The following is a 25,198-nucleotide window of genomic DNA, read 5'->3' on the forward strand; positions in this document are numbered from 1 at the left end:
TTATTAAAGAATATATGTATATATATTTATATTTAAATAAATATAGTTAAGAACATGGTTATTTGTTTTTAGGAGGGATGAAAATGTAAAAAAAAAACTTATAAAAAAAAATAAGTAATTTCACCATGGTCGTTTGAACACAATATATCAGTAATTTTATAAATTTAAGAACAAAAAGGTCAAAACCAGCAAAAAATTAAGTCCAAACGCACCCTTTATGCCAGATTCTAATGAAAGAGAGAGTCTTGCGCAGAGTTTATTAAAACATGGAGTATCTTCAGTTTATTTTTAAAATGCAAGGGTAAAATGGAGTTTACCCCTAAAATTGTTGGAACTAGTTAATATATTTTGGGTTTGTAATTGATAATTTATTTTGAGAATAGAGGGTATGTGTCCATTTTTATAATAATTTTTTATTGCTTTATCTCGTTAATTTAAATTATTAATATATTTAATTAATTATTTTTTTAGAAAAAATGTAATTTTCATTAATAAAAGAAAAGATATAGTATAATAGGTATTCCTATCATATGGTATCCTCGACAGGCCAAGGGATACGCCAAAGTCTATACAATGCACATGTACTGACCGAGCTAGTTAACCTAATACTTAGTACACGCATTCGGACATCCTCCACAATTAAGTGAGCCACAATGCTCGGGTGTCTTTCCTCGTGTTCAAATCTCCTCAAATTCCCTCCCTCAATAAATGATAAACACACGAGTCAAGTAATGCTATATTGAATGATCTAATTTATGACATACAAAACGAAATTTAAACTACATCCGGTCCAAAATAAGTGGTTCATAATGTTTGATGGTATAAAAAAAAGAAGATTTATATACATACATGGTAAAAGTTTTACACTTCAAATCCATCTAATAATATAGAGGAATAGCTCACTTTACAAATATGCCCTTTAGTTTGAAGAGCAAGTATAAAATTGGAAGGCAGCACACTGATATGTGTGATGGCAGCGTGTGAAATGCGGGGCCGAGCAGCGTTGTGATTTTGCGATAACAGTGCCCCCATTTTGCAGCTGATTATATATTAGAGTTGCTATGACTATGAGTATTTATTTCGCAATTCGAATCTGATTGAAGATCTACTGTGTTCATATACGCATCATTCCTCCGATCTCAAATTGTCTCGAGTAAGAGGCGAGCTCAATCACTTCTGCAATTAATAATTTTGTTTATTTGATTTGTGACATTTTTCATTAATTGATGGAAATTGCGGTTTAGTCGGATTTTCGAGTCCAAGGGGTGGGGTGAACCAAATATCTGTTGCTTAATTATCATTACTTTTTCTTTTTGATTCAATGTGCTTAATTTAATTCTGGTCAGTTTTATTTGAAGTTTCTTCTGTTTGATCTAATGTGCTTAATTTACATGGTTCTGATTGTTTAATTTGTTTTTATCTGAAGTTGATTTTCTACAAATATGGTTGAAATTTTGCTGGAGGCTATTGTAGGATTACTTCAATTGACTATGATGCCAATGCTATGTGTGTATTGATTTCATTATAGTTTTTTTTCAGCTTTTGGAGAAGTTTGTTGCAATTACAGCCACTTTAGAAGATACACTGAAAGTAAGGTCTTTTGTTCTTTACTGACTCCACAATAATGTCGCAAGAAGGGGGTGAAAGTGGTGGACTGCTGGAAAATCATGCAGAAGATGTTATAGATCAGGAGAATGAGCAGCCCAACCTGAATAATGTGATTGACCGGGATCTAGCCAAGGAGAATGGATTCCCTGGTGAAATCATTGATCCTAATTACAGCCACGACAAACTTGTGCAGATGGTGGTAGAACTCAATTTCCAGAAAGTATATTTGAAGTCTCAGTATGAGGGCTTGAAGAATTACTTTCTGGATTCTAAACTTTCTGACCAACAAAAAGTACAGGAACATGACAATTCAGGGTCTATGGATGATGTCAAGGAGCTTCGTGGAGAAATAGAATCTCTAAAGAGAGAAATTCTCGAAGAAAGGCAAACACGAGGTGCTGCAGAGGAGGCTCTGAAGCATCTAAGAGCTGCACACTCAGAAGCAGATATGAATGCACAAGTGCTTTCTGCTAAACTTGCTGAAGGTTGTATAATTTGTTCTAGATGATTTTTCAAGTTTATGGATACCTGATTACCAGTTTGAAACCTGATATGCTTTTTGGGTGTGTTTTCGGCATCTTATGGTGATCTGAAAGAGTTCCTTCTACATAGTTTTGCTTAACAAATTTAATGTCCAATCATTCTCGTATAGCTCAACAGAAGATGGATCAAGAAATAAAAGAGCGGGACGAGAAGTACTCTGAGCTTGATTCCAAGTTTAACAGGCTTCATAAAAGAGCCAAACAGCGTATTCAGGAGGTGCAAAAAGTATGTGGTTCATTTTCTTGCCACTTCTTTTATCTATATTAGTGCATCTTTTCCTTCCCCCACCCTTTTGATTTTTGGTTGGATTTGTTACGCATCATGAACTATCATATCTTTTCAAACTATCTAGCTGATACAGCACATTATTTATTGGTTTTAGAGCCTGGATTCATTTGCCATGACAGATGACATGAGGTTAAGTATCACATATGTTACACTGATCTGCCCTTGTTCATTCGAAGATGTTCTGCACATTTCCTGTTTCTGTTGCTCAGATCATTAGCTTTATTATCTTTCCATCGGGTGCTCTTACTATCTACAATTTCTACCACTGGATCCATATCATGTGGGAGATGAGGCGGCTAGCTGGTAAACTTGTTTGAGGACTGAGCTAGTTTTTTTCTATGATTTTAGATTTTTGATCTGCTAACTTTTAATTCTCTTGGATTCACATGTTTCGTGCAAGTCTCATCCAAGAAATTCTATTACATTCTACAATCAAAGAAATTATATTTTTAAAGAAGAATATTTGGTTTAAGATCAGGTCATAGGCTGGTTTATATAGTCAATTAAAGTAGCAAAATTTACCTCAATGCCAACCATTTACTTCAAGACTCTGTTTTTATTGGATACAACAATTCCTTATCATTTCCAAGACCTGGATTGCAAAGAAATTAAAGACAATATAACGTAACAATTTATCATTGCCATGGGTGGTGGTTTATTTGATTCTCTTTTACTGTTTACTATTTTTTAAGGATTTAGTTAAAGAACATTTGCTTGTATAGTTTGTTGCTGGGTTTGACAAGCAAGGGTTAAATATACAAGCATGCGTTCACTGATTGACAATTGTTCAAAAATTGACATCATGTTCTGGGGGAGGTTACTTCAGTGGATTGAGTTCAATTTTTAACTGGGATTGTGTTTTTAGGAAAAAGATGACCTTGAGGCGCAGCTCCGTGAAGTAAATGAGAAAGCTGATCTCACATCTTCCCAGTTGTCAGCATTACAGCAAGAGTTGGAGCGCACAAGGCAACATGCGAATGAAGCACTGAAAGCAATGGATGGGGAGAGGCAACAACTACGAAGTGCAAACAACAAGTACGGTCTTGAGAAAGCTTCTTATTGGGTTTCTGCTTTCTCATGTTGTGAATGCTTACCGTGTAGTGTTGAAGAAAAATGAACATCTGGACTTCTAAAATTGTCCATGTTTATTTGTAATCATTTTGACAATTTTTTCTTATATAGACTTCGAGACAGCATTGAAGAATTACGCCATTCTCTGGTCCCCAAAGAGAATGCTTTGGAGGCAATGCAACAGTCTCTTCTGGAGAAAGAACAGGTATCTAATCATATATGGCGGGTAATCAATAAATAGTCATCTGTTATTCTATCATGATTATTTGGAAGTTTGAATTCATCGATATATATATATATATGTATAATATATATATTATCTGGTCGCATTCCTGTTACTTGTTGATTAAATCTATGGATTAAGTGTTGTCATAGAATTAATGCATGTATATGAGTATATCTACGTCCGTGTCTCATTACACATCATTACACATACACATATGATTTTCGTCAGTTTTGTTTCCTTGAACCCTACTCTCCCTTTCTGTGTTGACAGAATCTATACTACTTGCTAAAATTTTATGAGTTTGTGAACTTATTTCTGTTCCTATCTCTCACTTTGCTCTGTAATAATTAGTTATTGGTACTTCTTTTTTACATGGAAACAGTAGTCACTACGTAGATATGGATTAACTACCCAGGTTGCTCAGTGGAGGCTATGGGATAGTATTTGTAATTAATCAAGCACTTTATGGGCTTCAATCTAGGACTTAGTTACTGAGTTTAGCGCCGCAGTGTTGTAATGTGGATGCCATTGTCTTCTCTGATGATAATCTTGAATAAGTTAGATGAAAAATGGAGATTTTCTTCCCCTCACAGTTTTTTACGTTAATTTATGGCAAAGATTGCATGCAATGTATCCTCTTCAAGAAATGAGTCCATTTGGCTATCAGTATGCTCTCCTCTTCATACTGAATGCAATGAGGTCAATCTTCTCAGGTTTCAATAGAAGGTTGGCTGGAAATCTTGCAACTTGTTTCGAGTTATTTCCAAACAAGAATTTTTGTATGCTCAGGAAAATAAAATATTTGCCTGCGGGAATAAAGTTTTAATTTTTCGAGAGATTCTACCGTGCACAGATGTATTCATATTTATATGTATGTCTTAATGTATTCTAATTGTTACATTTTTTCTATATCTTTATGCATAATTATAGCATTTCATCAGGAATAGGAGTATTTATTTTCATTTTCCAATCATTTTATCAATACATGGTAAATATATATATATATTCCAATCAATTTTACAATTGTACAAAGTTTGATTTGACCCCACATCAGAAAGTTCTAATAAATCATTCAAACACATCTCACTTGCCACTCATTTCCACTTTCACTGCCAAAACACCACCTCCTCACAACATACTCCCAAGCATTTAGGAAAACAACTAACAACAAAGCGTTACTAACGGTGACTAGGTCAAGAAATTCTTTCCTGTGGTGACATCTGATTAGTTCATGGACTTCTTGTCTAATTTGGACCTTGTGATTTAAATGTTGAAGTTTCTGAATACATCTACGGTGAAAATTTATTTCTAAAACAGCCTTTTGCATATACGAACCTTCACAGCTTTACCACTTTTTGTTTTTTTGGAGAAAACCTTGTGTTTTGCTGACTTAAGTTGTAATCTGTCTACCCTTAGTCCAGTCCAGAGGCCAAATATGTCCCAAAGTTGTTGAGTTGCTCCTTCACTGAAGCATCTCTTGTTAGAATGAGATCTTAAAGTCCCTTCAAGTGAAGCTGTTTACTGATAAAAGACTGTGAACGTGATGCACTTTCATAACAAGTTACAGAGCAATATTACAGGGTCAATCTGATAACAAATTATTAGCCGACTAGGACACATACCAAAACAAGAAATAAATAGCACTTGGGAAACCATTCCACTGGGAAACTGAAGCACCGAAAAGAAAGGGAGCGAAAAAATAAAAAATAAAACAATGACATGGGAAGTCATCCTAATACCACTTCAGCAAATGAAGAACAGTTAGGCATATGGAAAAGACACGATATGAAAAATATGCAAATCCACCACGAACATGAGCTCTGTAGGGTCATATGTGAAGATAGTTTCTAATGTCAGGTGAATTCTTAAATTAGTGTTGTAGTCTGAATATATCATGGTGATTGTCATTGAAACTTTTAACGTTTTTGGCAAAAATTAAGAGTAATTGGGTATCTGATATAAAAACAATAGTAAAGAGCAGAACATCTTATGGTTGAATGAAGCGTAGAATAATTGATAATCTGAAATCAGCTTAAGTGGATCGGCTGTTAGAAGCTAAGATGTGGGTGTATTAACCAAGTTGTATGTTCTTATATTTGATATTTACTACCAAGAAAGATTGGTATCATTGTCCACTGTTCCTTTCCGAGTAATTGTTTGTGTGATATATATTATCCTGCAGTAGCCTCTGTAATATATCAAGTGTTCCCTGAAAACATTCATGTCACTTTACATAGAAATGTTCTTGCATTTCTGCAGATGTTGGAAGATATGCGAGGGTTACTGCAGGTAGCTGATGAAAAGAGGCAAGCTTCAATTGCAGAGCTCTCTCTAAAGCATCAGAAGGTAAACTGCACCCAGATATCTGAGGAAATGCTTGCTTCTCATGCATGAAAGTTCAGTTCATTCTTTAGCTTCAGATTTCTCTCCTAGTTCAATTTACACGTTACTGACTTTGGAGATATTAATTTCTTGTTCTCGTGTTATCTTTGGCAGCAAGTAGAGGATATGAAAGCCCAAATTGCTGATGTTTTAGCTGAGAGAAGCCGAGCAACTGAAACAATATCTTCTCTGCGGGTGCTCTTATACATCTTACTCTTGTTTTGCTTCTCTTAAAAGGATAAAGTGGCTGTAACCAAATTAACCTTTATGTTCTATGATCAGTTAGTTTTTCTAGTTAATATCTTTGTGACACCTTATCATTTTTCCTCTGCACCTACAAGCAGGAGGTTGGTAACTCAAAATTTTCAGATGCTAAACTTAATCGTACTTAATTTCTTTTCTACTTCCAGTCTTTAATTGCGGAAAAAGACACCAAGATTGCGGAGATGGATGCAGCTTCCAGTGGGGAAGCGGCACGACTTAGAGCGGCAATGGAGACATTGAAAGGAGAGCTCAGTCATCTGAAAAATGAACATGTATGATTTCTTCTTTTGCTCTTTTCACATGGTAGATGCTACTAATTAAGCAACAATGCTGTTTGGTCCAACTCAAGGGTCCTGCCTTGATAAGTTTCCGTAATTAACCTTTTGTTCATACTTTTGGGTAAGAGGCATAAACTGGAGTGCAACTGTTATTACATTTTTCATGATTCTGTTCCATGTTCCATGTGTTCTTGTTTCACTTTACCATACAATCTACATGATATAACTTCCCTTGAGGTAACAGAAGCTATAAGTAAAGAAGAAAATTTGTAGAAGCGGACGTATAGCGTACTGCAACGGATTGCTCTCGGAACAAGTTTTAGCATGTACGGAATGCAATCTTGTGATTAGAATGAGAACAAATGACATTGCTTTTTTCCCATAGTCCAGGGTGCCTGTAGTTGTTACTATGGTACCATCTTTTTCCGATCTAATGTATGTCAAAGAAAATCTTAGTTGATGGAATTAATTGCTTTGAGTTTTCCTAAAATCTCATGTTACATTTCCTTACAGATTAAGAATTTAATAGACTACTAAAATATGTTTTCTTCCTCTTCAAGAATAGAATTGATCATTGTTAAAATTGATTATAAGTTTAAGGGTTCACTACCCTTGCTCGGGTGAAACTGTTTTCTCTTATTCTTGCCTCTGTTGCTTCCTCCTACTATTCTGGTTCTCCTTGTCCTACAAAATCCTTAGTTTCAGGTACGCTTCCTCAATCAATACATTCCAAAAACATTCACTAAATCCTTGTCCTTTGTACTGATCGGCTGGAAATAACATCAACCTCACCTCAAGAAAAGATTTTTGAACCTCTCCTGCTGTACATATAAGTTTCCTCTGTCTTTACTGACTATCAAGATCACAAACTGTCTTTCTATTGGGAGAATTTTGTTGCATATGAATAAATATATTACTAAAAGATAAATCCTGTAGTTAAATATTATTGTTGGATTAACAAGTGATTGTTGAAGTGATCGTTTCGTTAAAAGAGATGTGTTGTAAATATTTTATTGTCAATTGAGGGATGTGGTTTGGACTTGACTTTGAAAGGTAACTACGTACTCATACTGAAATAGTCTATTATCTTTTTAAGTTATGTGCACTACTGTTGTTTACCTAGTAAACTCGAACTTTTCAATTTCAGCGAAAAGATCATCTCATATCCCATTATTGCATGGTCATGTGACTGTCATCGGGTGCATACTTTTGTTGGTCATGTCGAGTATTTATCCTTGAGGCTCTGTTTGTTACCTGGTAAGTAACAGGATTCTGATTTACAATGATATAGTCGTAATCAGAGAAAGAGACTTCCACTTTGGTGTATGATCGTATAATAGTACTTTAGAACATTGAGGAAATAGATAATCAATAGAAAGAAGAGGTGGGTTTTTGGGACTATTGGAGAAATTTGTGTTTCTGGCCTGATTAAGTTCACACTGGATTAGGGATCCAGTGACTATTTTGCAAATGAAGGATTGGAAAATGCAAAAGAAAAGAACTATTTTCTGCACTATCATTCAGCGAGTACCACAAAGTTAAATGTACAGTTTGGTGTTTAACTTGAGAAAATGCAAGGAACTAATGCTCATGATGCATTCAGGAGAAAGAAAAAGAAGGATTGGAAGCTGCACTGCAGTCCATGAGATCAAAGCTGGAGATTTCTGAGAGTAATAGGATACGTTCCGAAGTTGAAGCAGCAAAATTAAGAAGTATTCCTGTAACCTGTTCTTCATTGCAATTTGTTTTCATGTAGGACAATGGAACAACCATTTTTATTTTTTTCTTTTTCAGGTCAATTGGAGTCGGAACTTTCTGTGCAAACTCAGCTGTTGAACAGTAAAGATGCAGAGCTAGGGGAAGCCAAAGACAAGGTTATTTGTTCCCCCTCTTACTTTTTGCCTGTGCTTTGAAGAATATCCAGATATAGAACAGTTAACCTCTTTGTTCTGCATTTTGCCACTTGTTTTTGCACATTGCAAAGATTTCTTTGTTTGGAGTAATTCTGAGGACCAATGGAAGGGTAGTTATTCATTTGAACTTCTTGACTTTTGATTGAAGATGGTTATTTGTGAACCAGCAAAAACTACGAGGATGAATATGTTTTCTTGTGTGAGCTGGGGGTTGGTTGGATTATGAGCCACCCTCTCCCGTGTGATATATGAAAACTTACCGAATATGTACAATCCACTTCCAGTCTTGAAATGAAAGAAATGGATAATCTGAAGAAATTAAGCAATACCAAAAAAATTACAATTGGGGAACTGAGTGATTTTTGAAATTTTTAGCAGTATTTACCGGTGACCTAAAAATACATGGAAGCTAGTTTACATAGGCATGTCTGACCAATGAGGGTAATTAAATCTTGTCTAGATGATAAAATGTGATATATATATATATATTTTTTTTTTCTTGGGTTGTTCAATGCTTACATTTTCATATAGCTGGTCCGAAAACCTGAAATGAGGAGGGTTGTGTGAGGCTGAACAGTCAGCGGAAAGCTTTGTTGAGGAAGTGGTTGCCAATCATTAACCCTTAATTCTACCAGTCCCAAATGCTTTCAGAAGACTCTACAGCTGTTTAATTTTAGGCCCGCATCCAGATTTTTCAGTACACTACTCAATTAGATCCATTATGTTGTTGAGTCTAAGTAGCTGACAAATTATCTCGCTTACAGCTATTTGGTTTAACCACACTCAAAGGAGTATTACATATTCCAGGTTTGAATCCTCATCCCCCAGTTCACCCAGAACAATAGCTTCGTTGCCCTTCCCTGTACACTGCTAGAGAGAGATTCCCATGCATGCAGACCGAAAAATGATAATACCCCAAATGTCATGTGGAATAGAATGTGGCTTTCATAATTTGAATAAAGAAATCTGTCTCATTGAATGCCACTGAATTCTCTGACATGGAACCGGTATGTTGGTTGGAGCTGCCCTAGAATATCCAATATGATTGTGCTTTTGTAGGTGTTGATCTGTAATGGCCTTGGAATCAGTTCTTCTAAGTTTTGTTATTCCTTGTGCCTAGAGTGTCAATATGGTTTTATATTTCAATGCTCTTAAGGTTGTAATCTCTCTGTAATCCACTGATGACAAATTCCATGAATAAATGCAAATTCACTGAACAGACTTCATGGATTAAGTACAGAATCATGATGCATTAACATGATTACTTATTATTTTATTTAGGTCTGAAATAATCTCTATTGAATTTTCCCATGTTCTCAAACAACTGACTCGTCTTCCCCTCCATCACAAAGAGCCTGTGATGACCCTATGAGGAATTTAGATGTGGTTATGTTGTTAAGCATTTATCAGAAGACCAAGTGATTGCTTCTTGTACGTTCTGACTGATTATTTTCATATTTGTATGTTTTACCTGTATGCCGATTCTTATTCCCTTCTGTGTGGTTACATATCGCAGATAAGTCGTATTGAAAGTGAATTTGCTTCTTACAAAGTTCGAGCTCATGCACTGCTACAGAAAAAGGATGCAGAATTAGCTGCTGCTAGAGACAATGATCAATTGAAAGCTCTTGAGGAAGCCCTTAAGGTGAAACGGTTATTGTTCGGTTTTATCTGAGAAGAAGAAGAATCCTTTGAGCTGTCATTAATATATTGTTCCTCATAATTCATGATATTTATGTTTCCCAGGATGCTGAGAGAGAAATACTTTTAGTATCAGCGGAGAAGGATAAAGTAATCCAAGATCTTAAAGATGCTTTGACTAATTCCGGAAAGGAAATTTGCACCAGGTTTTCTTAATGCCCATTAAATTGTAATACTTATATACATTAATAGAGTTAGATCCTTGGAACAATATGTCGGTGCGATAAAGTATGGGAGGTAGAAACGAAAGTCCCTTTTCTTTACTCTTGCTTGCGTTGTGCTTCATGATTTATATTAGCTACATCTAATCAAACTTTCCACTTGAATCTGCAGAGTGTTAGGTAAAAAAACAAATGCTTCTGTAACTTATTTTCTTTCCCCTCCAAAGCAAGCAAAAATGGATATCTATAGGTAAGTGTCGAAATGTGTTGGACATGTATGAATCCAGAAATCCATAACCAGACATCAATTGGTTGTCAGATAACCCAACTGTCAGACAGTGATGTTTACTGGCCACTTGACAGACAGACCCAAAGCTAAAATGGTACCTGGTACACAATAAGATACAATAACAATCTTGGCATCTCAGAATGGGTTTTGAGTTCTTGTCTCATACCAAACAAAATTGAACCAAAACTCATCCTTGGTCACCTAGGAATGTCATGCGAAGAGCTGGTGTGTTTTCCCTTTTTCTTGAATGGAGACTTTGTCAGTAGCAAAGTGGTCGTAGGGAAGGTAGGAAGGGGCACAGGCAGTAGGGGGCAGTCCACACGAACAGTGCTCAGGCAGTTGGGCAAAGGAAAGTAGTTAGGAGGGTGTTTGCCATGGTGGAAAGAGAGGAAGGAGGAAGGGAGACGCTGCTGGCAAGACTGTTAGTTAAAGGCATGTGGAAGATTGGGTGGGTGGGGGGGTTGTGTTTGCAGGAATGTTGATTGGCAGCAATCTGCTATTCAGAGTTCAGGAAATTAGGGTAAGGAAGTAACACAGGAAAGAATCATGTTTCACTGTTACTTTGTTTTAAACCATAGTACCTGTGAGTTTCTGGGAGTATTTGTTCCCCTCAAAACCTGAACTGAAAATTTAAAATGTTTTATTGGAAACCCAGTAACCAGTCAGAACTCAATTTCACCATCCTGAACCATTAATATCCATTCTGGTCTGGTGAACACCCTGAAAAAATTGGTTCCATGTCCATCCACATTCATATTTCAGTTGAGCAAAAAGTTATCTTAATTGTTCTTAGTTTTGGGAACATGGAGTCACTAAGACCTGTTCGCTTACTATGGAATAGGGAGCAGCTAACATGCTTAATATTCATACATTTTTTGGAGACAACTGTAATTTTCAGTTGAACACGAAGAGGGTGAAATTATGACATGTCCATTTAATACTTTTGGTCTTATATTGCAAGATAGTCGTCAATGGGTAACAACCACTCACCTTCTGTTTTTCTGTTCTTTGAATAAGCATTTCAACCAAGTCGAACTCCTGGATGAAATAATTAAATTTACTTGATGCACATTTATTCTGGATGTAGACATTAGATATTGACATTTATGCAATAGGTTCCACCAACCCATTATGCCCTGCATTTCCTGGAGAATGTTGTATCAACTTGTCCGTTCTTGTGTCTGCCTCTGCATTCATGCTTCAAATTGAAAAAGTACTGACCATCAGTTGCAGGACATTATTCTCTAATAGTTCTGAAAAGAACTTATCATAAGGAACATGACATTGTTATATGAAATGAGGAAGTTGAGTTCTCGATGAAGTAATATACAGATGTATATAGGCTGGTATTCCATAAAAATTTGTCGTAGACCGTCTTCATTTATCTTGTGCATGCAAGAGAAATATTTAAGTTCTGACTGCGGGTCGATTAAATGTAAATATATGATATGTCATTCTGAGTATTCTGAAATTTTTAATTGTCTTCTTCAGAGATTCAGCTCTCAGCACCTTGGAGCAGCAGATTAAGAACTTGCAATTGAAGTTGGACTCTGCTCTTTCTACGCATCAGTCTGAGAAAGAAGCATGGGAGAGAAGTCTCCAAAATCTGGAAGAAACATGGCGATGTACTGCAACCCTCTCTCCCTTAGCTTATTCTGATATGCATATTGTTTCTTGTACTCAATGTGGGCAATTGGTCTTTGGTTAACTTGGATATTAACTGTACAGTGAGATGTGAAGCACTGGAAAGACAAAGTAAAGAGTATTCTGGTCAAAATTTGCAAAAAGAAGTAGAAGAGCTGAAGTTACAATGTAAAATGTTGAAGGTTGTCTCCACCTTAGTTATCTGTTGAATTGAATATTGGTTGGCTTTTCTTATTATTGTACTACTGTATCTCGTAGGAAGAACAAAAGTCTTTTCGGGATCTTGCTGATAAAATGATGGAGGAAAAGGATAAAGAGATCTCTAGGCTTTTGGATGATAATAAGAATCTAAATCAGTTGCTGGATTCAAGGCCATCTGTACGCTCCTTCTCCCCTAAAGAGAATATATACCTGCCCACTGTTCGCCAAATTTGAATTTCTGTTGGATTCTGTTTATTTATTCCATGTATCATTATTATATAGTCTCTGCATTCAATTAGTTGGGACTGTACTTAACATTTCTTTGATATCTGACTCGTTGTTTTAATTGTTTTCAGGTTGAATACCGTGATGAAATTACAGGTAAATGTTCATCTTCTAATTCATAAAGATAATGTTACAATCTAATTAAAATGTCACAAAGCTGGTGCTTATAAGTTGGTTGGAACTTAACTTTTCTTTGAGCTTGATGGGTGCAGCTCTTCAGAAGCAGGAAGCCCCAAGTTCTAGTGCTTCAGCTGCAGAGCAACAGATCCTAGTATGCACAGTTTTCCCTGTTATGGAATCCAAGCTTATTCTTGTTTGATACAAAACCACTCCCCATTATATTACCTTCATCCTTCAACTGGTATTTATGTTCACCGAGTTCAAAGAAACTTCTGAAGTAGTTGTCATCCGTATATAGTTGAATGAAAAAGTATCCGAGTGAAATTTGCTGCTGACATGAATAAGATGTATATATGATTCTTTTGACAAATATAGGTTAGGTGAACTTGCACTTATGTCTATGCGCAGGTCAAGAAAGTGTCAACATCTCCCACTCACTTTTTCTGATATGTGCAAATTCAAATCATATAACTCTTGAATTTTTATGGCTGCTTCGTTAAGATTGTTCCCAAGTCCTCCAGTGTTTTTGTTTTGAACTATAGTTCTGAGACAAATGTGGGTGTGATTCATTTGTTTAAATTTATTGCTTTCTTTTAAAGTAGTTCATTATCTTTTTTTGGTCTTCGCGAAGTTTGTTTGGCTAGAAAAATGCATCTATCTCTAGGAGAAGGTTACTATTACCTAAAAGATGAAAAGACGAGAAAAAATTTGTCGATTAACTTTTAGCTCTATCATGATCTACAACATGAAATACGTGTGCAGTGATTGAAAGTGCTTCCAAGCTTGGTTGCCAGGTAATATGACATAAAAGATCACTGTTGGCTGAACCAGGATCCATTGGTGGGATGTGGTGTAGATATCAAGTATTACTGACAAGCCCATTAATATGATAATTTCATCCTACTTGGGACCTAGAATCATATAAAAATACTGTTTCTTTCCCTTCTAACTATTAAACATATTATCTTCCTTTAGGATTAAACTTAGATTCTTTTAACATGAATTACACTATGTCATGTTGTTGACGTAGTTGTGTTGTTTCAGATTTTGGCAAGACAACAAGCTCAGAGGGAAGAGGAGCTTGCTCAAACGCAGCGGCATATTCTTGCACTTCAAGTATGTGATGTAGGAAATATGATTGTGCACTATTTTTATCTAGCAACCCATGAACATTTGAGCCGTTTGAGTTTCCTTTGTCATTATAAAGGACGGGCTTTATAAATTTGTCGACTACTGTCTAGAAAGAAATAATTAGAAGCCTCCATTGAAGCAAAGAAAGAATAATGTCAGCAGAAGTCTAAGGACAAAAGGAGCGAAAAGAGCAAGAAAAGAAAGAAGAGAACACAGTTTACTCTCGCATGGGTTCAGGAAAATCCATATGAACATAATATCAATTTTTAATCTTAAAGAATTGCTGTCAGAATATCATATCATATGTAAAATTTAAAAACTTCTCCTACAATAAATCTTTGTAAGTATGTTGTTGACTTCAAATTTTCAGAGGTCTCTCTGGAATGATGAACCAAAATAGAAGAAGCAGCTTTGTAAACCTTGCCGAGAATGTTAACCACAACTTGTTGACATTATTGTTTTTAATGATTAGTATCGAATCCATAAATGTGGCTGGTTAACACTATTTAGAGGCCTTAGCTGTAATTTATAAATGTAGTTCTGCTGAATCAGGTTGGTGTTTTATTAGGAAGAGATGGGTTTTAAGTTTTGTAAATTTTGTGGTTTGAGAAGGATTATTGCTGGAAACTGAAAGAATGAAAAAAATGTGGCAAAGATGGATAAGAGGGAAATGATAAGCATCTTAAGAAAATGATGAGAAGAAAATTTACCCTCACAAGGATTGAAAAAAATACACAAGAGTATGGTATCAGTTCAAATAATAATCAATTCTATAGAATTAAATTGTTTTCAGAGTATAGACATTAAAGGCTTCTCTTTCAAGAAAAAAGAATAGAATTGCGAAGATGAGTTGTATGATTATTCCTAGATAACAAAGACATAGGAGTTGAGACTTGTAATGGAAAATTACTATAAAGTAGAAAACTATCTCTGAATCTACTCCTACCATAAAGTAAGCTAAATGAGATTCATCTAAGACTATTTTAATTAGAGAATTATGTTGTGCTGATATAATCATCTCTAATTTATTCTGAAACGAGCTTCGTTGGGTAAATAGATTTCGCGGTTTACTTCTTCAAATTTGTTGTCTCTCAGGCCTTTTTTTGTCTGCATCTGAATGTGTTTGGGGGGTTATGTATATGTTCTGAGGCTTTAAATGCAGGAGGAAATTGAAGAGCTGGAGCATGAAAATCGCCTCCACAGGCAGCAGGTACTTCATAATGCTAGTTTACATACAATTTGAGCTGGTAATCTTGTAATTTATTTAAGTTTACAGTATATTTTTCAAAGGCAAATCTAAATTAAAGAGGTCTGTCAGACATTTGTGGCATTAAGTCGCGTATCAGATGGTTCTAGTGAACACTTTTAAGTACAAACAAAATTGTCTGGACACAAACAGCAGCAGTTGTTATTCTATTCATCATGACAAATGGCAGCCACACTTTATTTTGTTTGGTGATTGGTATATCCTTTTACTACAAGTCTTGGCTTGTCTCTTTCCAACGAGCAATCTACATTATTTTAACTGTGAACACCCATTTACATGCTACTAGTTTCTTTCTTCTTGTGAATCCACTGTTTCCAAGTTTTATATCAGAGCATTCGTTTCATCATCCATGACATTTTTCCAATTCTTATCCCTTAGTGACTCATCAAGTGTTTGTAGTATAGGAATTGAATTGATTTTATCAAAAAAAAACACTATTGGATTATGGAGCATTTTCCAAGGGAAAGTACCCTGAGAAATTGAATGTTTGATACATGTTCGTGTTCCTTTCGAATACTGAAGTCATCAGATTCTGGGTTTTGAATTTCAGTACCTGATTCTGGTTTAGATTCTTGAGTGTGCTTCGGTAAGTATGGATTGCATTCCTTCATTAGTAGTGTGGCTTAAGAGGATCTGCTAAGGTGTTGGGCTGGGTAGTGCTTGGCTCAATCTGCTCAGGTTGTTCCATAAGGCTCAATCTGCCTTAGGCCAGACAATGTCTGGCTCAATTTGGGTAGATTCTTGCATAGTATCTGGGGAATAGAAATCAAGCAAATATTTGTGTCTCCCATGCTCATCTTCCTTAGAATGATCTCTCTCCCCTTGTAGATAAGTTGTACTAAAGAAAGGCTCATTCTCAACAAATCCCTAGAAATGAGAAATTGATGCGAGGAACAATAACAATATTTGTACCCTTTTTGTGTAGAAGAATAACCGACGAAGATGCACTTTAGGTTTCGTAGGTCAAATTTTCCCCGAATGTGAGCATGAATATGACAAAACTAACACAACCAAACACTTTGTAGGTAGGTTGTTGTTTATGCTTAAAGTAGGGAAGAAGCTATAAAGAACTTACATTGGTTTTTTAAACCCAAAAGTTCTGGAAGGTAATAAGTGAGCCACAGTTAACACCGCTTCCCCCAGTAGGCTTTAGGAACATTCATTTGATACAATAGGGTTCTAGTTACTTAAAGCAAATGTCGACTCTTATGCTCAGCTTACCCATTTCGCTGAGGGTTGTGAATGCAAGATGAATAATGAACTATTCTATCTATCTGAAAGAATGAAGATAAGGTCTAATTGAAGTATTTTAGCATTCTCACTCCCTACCCTGTTTATGCACACTCTGAACTAGTTTTTATCGACCAGAAAAAAGTAGGAAAGATCTCACTGATGTCAAATTTCTTTTTGCATAAGAAAAACCCACATCACCCTTGTGCAATCATCAATAAAGGTGACAAATCACTTAGCGCCTAAATTTTTTTATCAATATACTACTCTTGATTGCATTTACTTTGATGAAGGTGTGGTTGGTCTAGAAAGCAACAGGTAATATAGTCGCAACAAATTTGAGATACGCCTATTTGGACAACTATAAGAGGGCCTATCTTTTTTTGTATTGTCCCCTAACAATTTAGATTTCATACTCAATGCATGGGCATTTAAGGTTCATGAAATCACTTTAACTTGCTCATTATGGCAAGTTAATAGAAACTCTCTCTCTCTCTCTCACACACACACACACACATCTTACTAGAAGGTGTTCGCTACATTTTGGATGAGGTAAATTGGTCATACATGAATATGGAATCTTTCATTGAGATAGTGTCATTACGTTTATTCAGTCTTGATGATAATGTGTAATGTGTGCAGGAAGCCAAGCTGAAGGAAGAACTCCGGAACATGGAAAGAACACAGAAGAGGGAAGGAGTGGATCTGACGTATCTTAAAAATGTCATTTTAAAGCTTCTAGAGACAGGTATATTTGCATTCAATTTTCCCTTCACCTCCACATGCAACTCCTATTTCATGACCAACCCCCCACCCAGTGGTCTCAAGGAACTTGTCGGTTTCATTCTTTCAATTAAACAATAGTATAATTTTGTTCAATTTACGTTTTCCTTTCTGACGCACCAGAGTGATATTTAAAACTAACTGATGCAGGAGACTAGGGACTAGTGATAAACAAATATAAGGGACTAAGAAAGGAGAATACTTAAGATACAGCAACAATATGCTTGGGGTGACTCTAACTATAGCTTTTAAATCCTTTAAATATCAATTCCAGTCTTACGCGTATATTTAGATTTTATGACTTCAATAAAATATCTGTAACTTGGTTGAAGATTCTTGTTTTGGAATCATTTTAGAATTGGTCAATCAATCAGATAAGTCTAATCTAAGTTGAAAAATCACTTTCAAATTCTAGTCTTTTCTGGTTATTTCCTAGTAGAATTAGATAATTGTTAGTTATAAGTATGTTGTGATCTGCAGTTCAAGTTAATCAATTGAAATTCCAGGTTTGCATCTTTTGCAATTTTAACGTTAGACTCCATTAATGAAGATATTCTGAAGGCCGACCTTTTCCACTTATCTTCTTCCCCTCGTTTAAAAATTTTACTACCTTATTTTTATTTGCTCGACAAATCTTAATTTTTTAGATTGGGTAAATAAACTTGGATCCTCTTCTGAAATGCCAAGTTACCAACTTTCCGCTGAAACTTGAAATCGTAGCTTATACCCCCTCTGGAAATGCTATATTTGTAAACCATATTGGAATAACCAGATCATAAAAATTAATCAAATGATCATACTGCCTTTTGGTTTATTATTTCGGGTGGGGTGAATTTCTGATCTTTAAAATGTTGGAGGGGTGTCTTTATAGTTGAAAAATTATTTCACCATGCATCATGTAGTCTTTTGCTGAAGAAACCAATAATTTTTGTGAGTCACTTAACATCAGTTTGCTTGGTTCAGGGGTAAGCCAATACTAACGTCTACTATAGATGGTTTAAGGGTTAAGCTAATGAGTAGGATACAGAAAATGTACCAAAAGGGGAAGAAGTGGATCAGTTTAGTTTGTGATAAGGTTGTTAAAAGTTGAACTGCCAGTATCACTAAGTGGGAAGTGGGTGTGTTTTACACTTGCATCTTCATAGGGGCTCTAGCTATACTGAAAGTTTGAGGAGTTGGTAAAGTAATTTTTTTTTAGAGCAATATAGGTGTAATTAACCCTAAGTTTTTAATTTCTCACATACCTATAATTTGATGGTGGTGGTTGACTCCATAGGTATCTATCTTCAATTTAATTACCAGAAAGTCCTATGTATATGCAGAACCTAACCTGAACGAGAATTAAAATTTACTCTTTGTTCGTCATTGTCTTGGTATATCAAAGGAAGCACATATGATATCTAGTAAATTTTATCTCTTTATGTTTTCTTAATCGCTTTATTTATCAAACTCTCAATTGTTTAGCCTTATATTTTATAATTTTTCTACAATGACTGACAGGATAGAGGAATTTTTGTGACAAAATTAACTCCTGGGTATAGGAAACAAAAATTGAAGTCGGTTCTCATTATTAGATGCTTAATTATAAATAACTGATCTTTTCAATGATTATTTGCTTTTTAATATTTTAAGTAGAGCAAATGTAAGCTTCTATTAACAAACAATGGTCACTTTAGATTTCTTTAATTTCCACCTTTTTGTGGTTTTGCAAATTATTAGGTGAAGTGGAGAGACTGCTTCCAGTTATTGCAATGCTTCTTCAGTTCAGCCCTGATGAGGTGAATTCGTCTTTCACTTTCCTGTTTAATCTTTGATACCACAAAGAATTCTTTTGTGAAACTGATGTTTAACATATTCTGCAGTAGTTTCTTTTTCTGTACAGTATTTTATGAGCATTAGGTCGGATCGAGACTTTATGCGAACTTGTCCATATTGCTTTCATAATGTTCTAAACCATGGACACATTAGGAACTTGTACCTCATGCTGGAATGCAGGTCTAAACTGCTTTTTTTACCCTTTAAGCATGTTTTCAGAATCAGAAACCTGAGTTTGACCAGCTTATCTAAAGTTCCAGGAGTAATTATCATTTGATTCTTATGATTAGGATCTTCAGAATGGGCTCGACTGCGAAGTAAGGATAAATAAAACAGTGAAAAACTTGTCTTAAGCACAAATGTAGGTTTCCAAATTTCAGTTGTGAATACCTCAACTAGAATTAGAAGTGGGAAGTTATCCTTTTATAAAATTGCTGAAAGCTGCTTGAAGATGACCTGCTGGTCACAACTTGCACCTCTCTTGCAAGCAACACCTCATCGCCAAGTTTCTTCCAGCTCCGGCTCTTCTCTGCACCAAATCATGCTCAAATCCTACTGCCCATACCTGTTCCACCAGTTGTAGGGTTTACACTTCTTGAACCTTTTTCTTCCTCACTTCATTCCTTGTAACTTCTACCAGTGGGCTAGGTTAAAAGCAGTTAGGAGACGCAAATGTTGAATTTTAGGAATATTTCTTTTATCTTATTCTGATTACATGAATTACTCTTTCCTTGTATTTCACCTGAATTTTAGTTTCTGCTTGGCTTCTGCTTACATTAATTCTTTGAGCTCGAATTGAGTATACACTGAAGCGTTTCACAGCACTGCACAGTCAACTGCATATTCAGAGCCTCAGATTCAAAAAACTCAGAAGTGAACATGAAATTGCCTCCAACTGAATCTAAAAGCCCAAATATCTGGGTCAACTGCATTTAAGTCCTCTTGCATGCGGTTTTTGAATGAGTCATCCACTTTCTAACAATCTTACGTTGTACATTTGCAGATGCAGAAGTGTCAACAAGCCTATCGCTCCTCAAACGATGTTACACCTAGCCCTGCAAGTGATTCTTCCGGATCTGGGCTGTCTCTATTTTCCAGATTCTCATTTTCATAGCACCGACCCATTGACATTAAATGATGCAACAGGACTAATTGTTAGGTGCGCAGTGGGAGAGATGCAGCAGCCATTAGTTTTGCTATCGGCCATGTAGCATAAAATGTTAATTACTATAGTGTAAAGAGATCTCTACAAGAAAGAAAGTGAGATACTTAAGATAAAGAAGAAGAAAAAAAAAGAGTGGGAGAGTAATAAGATTGATGCTTTGAAGATAGTGTGTACAGACAATTTTCTCATCTATTGTTCCCAATTGAGTAGAAAGTAAACCATGTGATTTGGTTACATTTGTGAACATAGGTGTAATCTTTCTTCTCCAGGAGAAGGGTAACTTCCTTTCCTTTCCTTTCATGTGGTGTTGCATAGTTGTTATTTCCCATTGGTTATTATTTATAAATCTCAATACGAGATTTGTATAATTGTTTTGGAGCTATTTTGCTATTTCTGTCACCTATAACCTACAGAAAAATGTACATATTCAGTTGATCAACTAAACTAAAAGAATGTCAGTTTACAAATTAATTCATACGTTTTGGATTTTAATATTAAAAATGTTGTAGTTGAAGAATAAATTTAGTACACTGCGTTAAACACAATTGTTAAATAAATAATATATATATATATATATTAGCAAGCGTCGATGGGAAAATGGTGGTTTATTTGGCAACTAATATATATAATAATAAAAAAATAAGGGGGGGCAACTTGAGAAACAGGAAAGCAGGTGAAGACGACTTTGACCAGTAGCATCTAGGATACTGGTGAACTTCCCTACGACGTCGTTCCAGTTGCCTCGTCATTCTTCACCAACCCCCGGGCCCTCTGCTGTCATTTGTCAGGCTTCCCCAATATATATATATGGCAAAGCAATTTCAAATTTATTTATTACTTAACAAATAATAAAAAATATTTTTAATATTTATCTATTTTAGCGATAATCAAACCGCCCTCCATAGAGTTTGGTAAATTATATAAACTTCATATACTTTGGTAAATTACACCTAATACTCCTGTCGCTTACTTGCGCCTAATAAATAGATCTATTTGCTAATAAAATTTACAAAATTTGTTGACACCAACAAAAAAGTTTAATGAAAATTGACCCCAGTTTGCCTTACAAACTTATTGTAGGTCCAAAAAATTTTTTTTAACCAAACTACCCTTATAAGTGAAAATGTATTTCCTCACATATATTAACATTTGAAGATATATAATGGTATGATAAAAAAGGATTTGTTTGATGAGATAAATATATTTTTGGTCCTCAACTATAGTTACTAATGTGATTTTGGTTCTCAAAATTTTAATTTTTTGGCATTTTTGGTCCTTCCAATAACTTTTTCGTTAAATTTAACTGAGATTTCATTTAAATGAAAAAGATTATTATATTCCTCCCATTTTAAATTTGTAATCCAATGCACCAATTTTTTACATTTAAACTTCAAAAAAAAAAAAAAAAATTTAAGCAACAAATTTTCTAAATAATCTTAACAAGAAATTGCCAATAAATTTTAGAAAAGCTGTTGCTTAAATTTATATTTTTTGGTTTATTTTCTTTTAAAGTTTGAAAAAAATTAAGAAAAATGAATGTATTGGATTACAATTTGAATAAAATTTAAGTTTAACAAACAAGCTTAATGAAGTGATCGAAAGTGCCAAAACAATCAAAGTTTTAGGACTAAAATTACAACCTTAAATTGTTTGAAAACAAAAAGTACGTTTATCCCTAAATTAGAAAAAAATCAATTGAAAACAAAAATAATTCTTTATTCAATTAAATATATCAACAAAATTTAATAAATTTTAATTAATAAATTAATCTATTAGTGAGATAAAAATAGATATCGAATATAGTAAGTATAATTTTTAATTCTATAAAAATTTATATGTAATTATATCAAATTTTAAAATAAAAGCGAGAAATTATATTTAACGTAAATATAATAATTAGATGCAAAAATGGACAAGAAATGAGATTAGACATTGATTACATAGGAGCTGTGACGTTAGATCTTGAGCCGCTTCTCTATTCTTTCCCTATATAAACTGATTGCACACTTTTATCCCACCGCCGCCGATAATCTTCTCTATTCTTTTGTACTAACAGGAGAAAGAAGGCCAAGATGACCACCGTAGCCATGTCCGCCGCCGCAGACACCACCTTCCGCCACATCAAAGCAGCCGCCTCCGTCAGCACCACCGCCCAAGTGGGGGCCTTCCCCTCAAACCTCTCTCTTCCATCCAACTGCGCCGCCCGCAAGGCATTTTCCATCACCTGCTCATCAACCACCCTCCAGACACCTTCCGCCGCCACCGCGGCCTCCTCGTCGTCAGATCGCGTCTTCAACTTCGCAGCCGGTCCCGCCACACTCCCCGAGAACGTCCTCCTCAAGGCCCAATCTGAGCTCTACAACTGGAACGGCTGCGGCATGTCCGTCATGGAGATGAGCCACCGCGGCAAAGAATTCCTCTCCATCATCCAGAAAGCAGAATCAGATCTCCGAACCCTCCTTGATATCCCCTCTAATTATTCCGTCCTCTTCCTCCAGGGTGGCGCGACTACTCAATTCGCCGCTGTCCCGCTCAATCTCTGCAATCCCGACGACGTGGTTGATTACGTCGTCACGGGATCTTGGGGAGACAAGGCTTTCAAAGAAGCTGCAAAATACTGCAAACCCAAGACCATTTGGAGCGGCAAATCTGAAAAATACACCAAAATCCCCGCCTTCGACGCCCTCGAGCAGACGCCTGGCGCCAAGTATTTGCATATTTGCGCCAATGAAACCATTCACGGGGTTGAATTTAAGGATTACCCGAAGCCGGCCGGTGAAAGTACACTTCTTGTAGCTGATATGTCGTCAAATTTTTGCTCGAAGCCGGTGGACGTGACTAAATTCGGGGTGATCTATGCCGGAGCCCAGAAGAACGTGGGCCCATCTGGGGTTACCATAGTGATCATTAGATCAGATTTGATCGGAAATTCTCAGCCGATTACGCCAGTGATGTTGGATTACAAGATCCACGCTGATAACAATTCGTTGTACAACACGCCTCCGTGCTACGGGATTTATATGTGTGGGCTTGTGTTTAGGGATCTGATTGCCCAGGGGGGGCTAAGTGAAGTGGAGAAGAAGAACGTGAAGAAGGCTGGGATCTTGTATGACGCCATTGATGGGAGCAAAGGTTTTTACAGGTGCCCAGTGGAGAAGAGTGTGAGGTCGCTGATGAACGTTCCGTTCACTCTGGCAAAGCCGGAATTGGAGGCGGAATTCATAAAGGAGGCGGCCAAGGAGAAGATGGTGCAGCTCAAGGGGCACAGATCGGTTGGCGGCATGAGGGCTTCCATATACAATGCAATGCCTTTGGCTGGAGTTGAGAAGTTGGTTAGCTTCATGAAGGATTTCCAGGCTAGGCATGACAGTTAAGAATTGGTATTATCTTTATCTTCTTGATTCTTGATATTGTAGCTTTGTTTTGATTGCCACCCCACTTGCTCTTTAGATACGCCTAATGATTTTGTTTTCTTTTTCGTTGGAATTGTGAGATCTAGGTAATATGGTCGATCGAGGTTTAGCAGAATGTGAGGAGCTGTTGTTTTCTTGCTTATCTATAATAAGTTGATATAATTAAGAGTTGGAAAGCTTATGGCTTCCCAAAGTATCTTGGAATGGCTATGTGTTGATGATAATTACTGTCTGCAATACTGTTGTCGTATTTTAGTCGGTGGAAGGTAGTTTTCATTCACCAAACAACCAACCACAGAAAATGACCTGTGACGAAATTATATTTGAATCTTAAACTTATTCAAATATATTGCATTTCATCACCCTTATAAAGACGTTGGAATGAAACATTAAAAAGACATAGAGGAAAGTCACCTACAGTTGATGGCTTTAGTTAGCTCTAGGATGTGGGAATGAATCAAATGTATGTTTAGGTTAGAGTTGCTTCAAGCATATTCTTGTTTGTTTGGCTGCGGGAAGAACAAATGGACCCTCATGATTATTAAGAGTGGAAGGTTTCCTGTGTTGTGAGAATTGCTTAGACCATCAGCATGGCTGGAATATGGTGAAGCTGCTGTGAGATTAAGCGGGGCTTCATATGCTGCCGTATCTGATGGCTCAGACTAAAAAAGCCTAAGTAAGGCAATTCAGGAGTTCCCACTCAAAAAAGAAAAGGTAATATTGACACAATCGAAAGAATTGATATAGTGGTATTAAAATATGTAGAATTACTTTTGTAAGGGAAAAAAAGAATTACAATTAATTTTTAAAATTACTTAATTCGGGGAATAATTGTCATATTTAACATTGATGAGATGGTATCACTGATTGCCTTTTGTGAGTGTACAAAGTCTTTTTTATATTATAGTATAGATTGGAAAAGTATATTAAATTAAATTATAATTAAAAAGTGACAGAGTCTTTTTTATATTATAGTGTAGATGGAAAAATATATTAAATTATATTATAATTAAAAAATGACACCTTTTCTTTTTAAAATGAAAAAAATGTATTAAATGAAACTGTTATTACAAAGTGCGATTGCGTACTATAATAGCATGGTTATAATATTAATATGTAACAATGAAGTATGGTAAAAGATTTTTCACGAAATGGACAAAGGTTTTAGATATGATTATAATATTATTAATCTGTAAAGACACTTCATTAAGATTTTTCACGAATTGGACAAAGGTTTTAGATATGATTATAATGTTAATCTGTAATGAACGTCAAAGTGCGATAAAAGGTTTTCCGCTGATTGGACAAAGATTTTGGACATATTTACCACATTTTGTAACATCAAACCTAATAGAAAAAGAAACTGGTTTTTTCTTTTTCTTTTTTTTTTTCTCCATTTTCGGATTTAGGGAGGATCGAG

General features: G+C 35.7%; 2 protein-coding genes across 5 annotated transcripts; both read left to right on the forward strand.

The window, feature by feature from the left end:
• The first annotated feature begins 944 nt into the window (after positions 1-944).
• On the forward strand, positions 945-20,665 carry ATGRIP (Golgi-localized GRIP domain-containing protein). 4 transcript variants are annotated; one of them, XM_011080800.3, is made up of 22 exons: positions 947-1,160; positions 1,540-2,093; positions 2,261-2,376; positions 3,305-3,474; positions 3,622-3,715; positions 5,996-6,082; positions 6,233-6,313; positions 6,529-6,654; positions 8,264-8,372; positions 8,455-8,534; positions 10,090-10,218; positions 10,320-10,420; positions 12,216-12,349; positions 12,453-12,550; positions 12,627-12,746; positions 12,926-12,950; positions 13,067-13,125; positions 14,019-14,090; positions 15,268-15,315; positions 17,245-17,350; positions 19,105-19,163; positions 20,204-20,665. In XM_011080800.3, the coding sequence occupies exons 2-22, from the start codon at positions 1,625-1,627 to the stop codon at positions 20,312-20,314; spliced, it is 2,394 nt and encodes a 797-aa protein (XP_011079102.1). In that variant the 5' UTR covers positions 947-1,160; positions 1,540-1,624; the 3' UTR covers positions 20,315-20,665. The 4 variants fall into 4 exon arrangements, with proteins under 4 accessions (XP_088734701.1, XP_011079102.1, XP_011079094.1 ...); XM_011080792.3 differs by having other exon boundaries at positions 947-1,153; positions 1,529-2,093; XM_011080785.3 differs by having other exon boundaries at positions 947-1,153.
• A 1,672-nt stretch (positions 20,666-22,337) lies between these two features.
• Positions 22,338-23,982, forward strand: LOC105162711 (phosphoserine aminotransferase 2, chloroplastic). The gene has a single exon (XM_011080813.3). The coding sequence runs from the start codon at positions 22,438-22,440 to the stop codon at positions 23,737-23,739; it is 1,302 nt and encodes a 433-aa protein (XP_011079115.1). The 5' UTR covers positions 22,338-22,437; the 3' UTR covers positions 23,740-23,982.
• The last annotated feature ends 1,216 nt before the right edge of the window (positions 23,983-25,198 follow it).

Source organism: Sesamum indicum, linkage group LG1 (assembly GCF_026168435.1).
Source record: "Sesamum indicum cultivar Baizhima isolate 11 linkage group LG1, ASM2616843v1, whole genome shotgun sequence".
Classification (NCBI taxonomy): Eukaryota; Viridiplantae; Streptophyta; class Magnoliopsida; order Lamiales; family Pedaliaceae; genus Sesamum; species Sesamum indicum.

What these genes read in the sequence shown, in the direction of transcription:
- LOC105162711 (XM_011080813.3), top strand. Translation starts at nt 22,438, where the DNA reads ATGACCACCGTAGCCATGTCCGCCGCCGCAGACACCACCTTCCGCCAC.
- ATGRIP (XM_011080800.3), top strand. Translation starts at nt 1,625, where the DNA reads ATGTCGCAAGAAGGGGGTGAAAGTGGTGGACTGCTGGAAAATCATGCA. An exon ending in CTGCAGAGCAACAGATCCTA is followed by an intron (nt 13,126 to 14,018) that starts GTATGCACAGTT and finishes GTGTTGTTTCAG; the next exon opens with ATTTTGGCAAGACAACAAGC. An exon ending in TTCAGTTCAGCCCTGATGAG is followed by an intron (nt 19,164 to 20,203) that starts GTGAATTCGTCT and finishes GTACATTTGCAG; the next exon opens with ATGCAGAAGTGTCAACAAGC.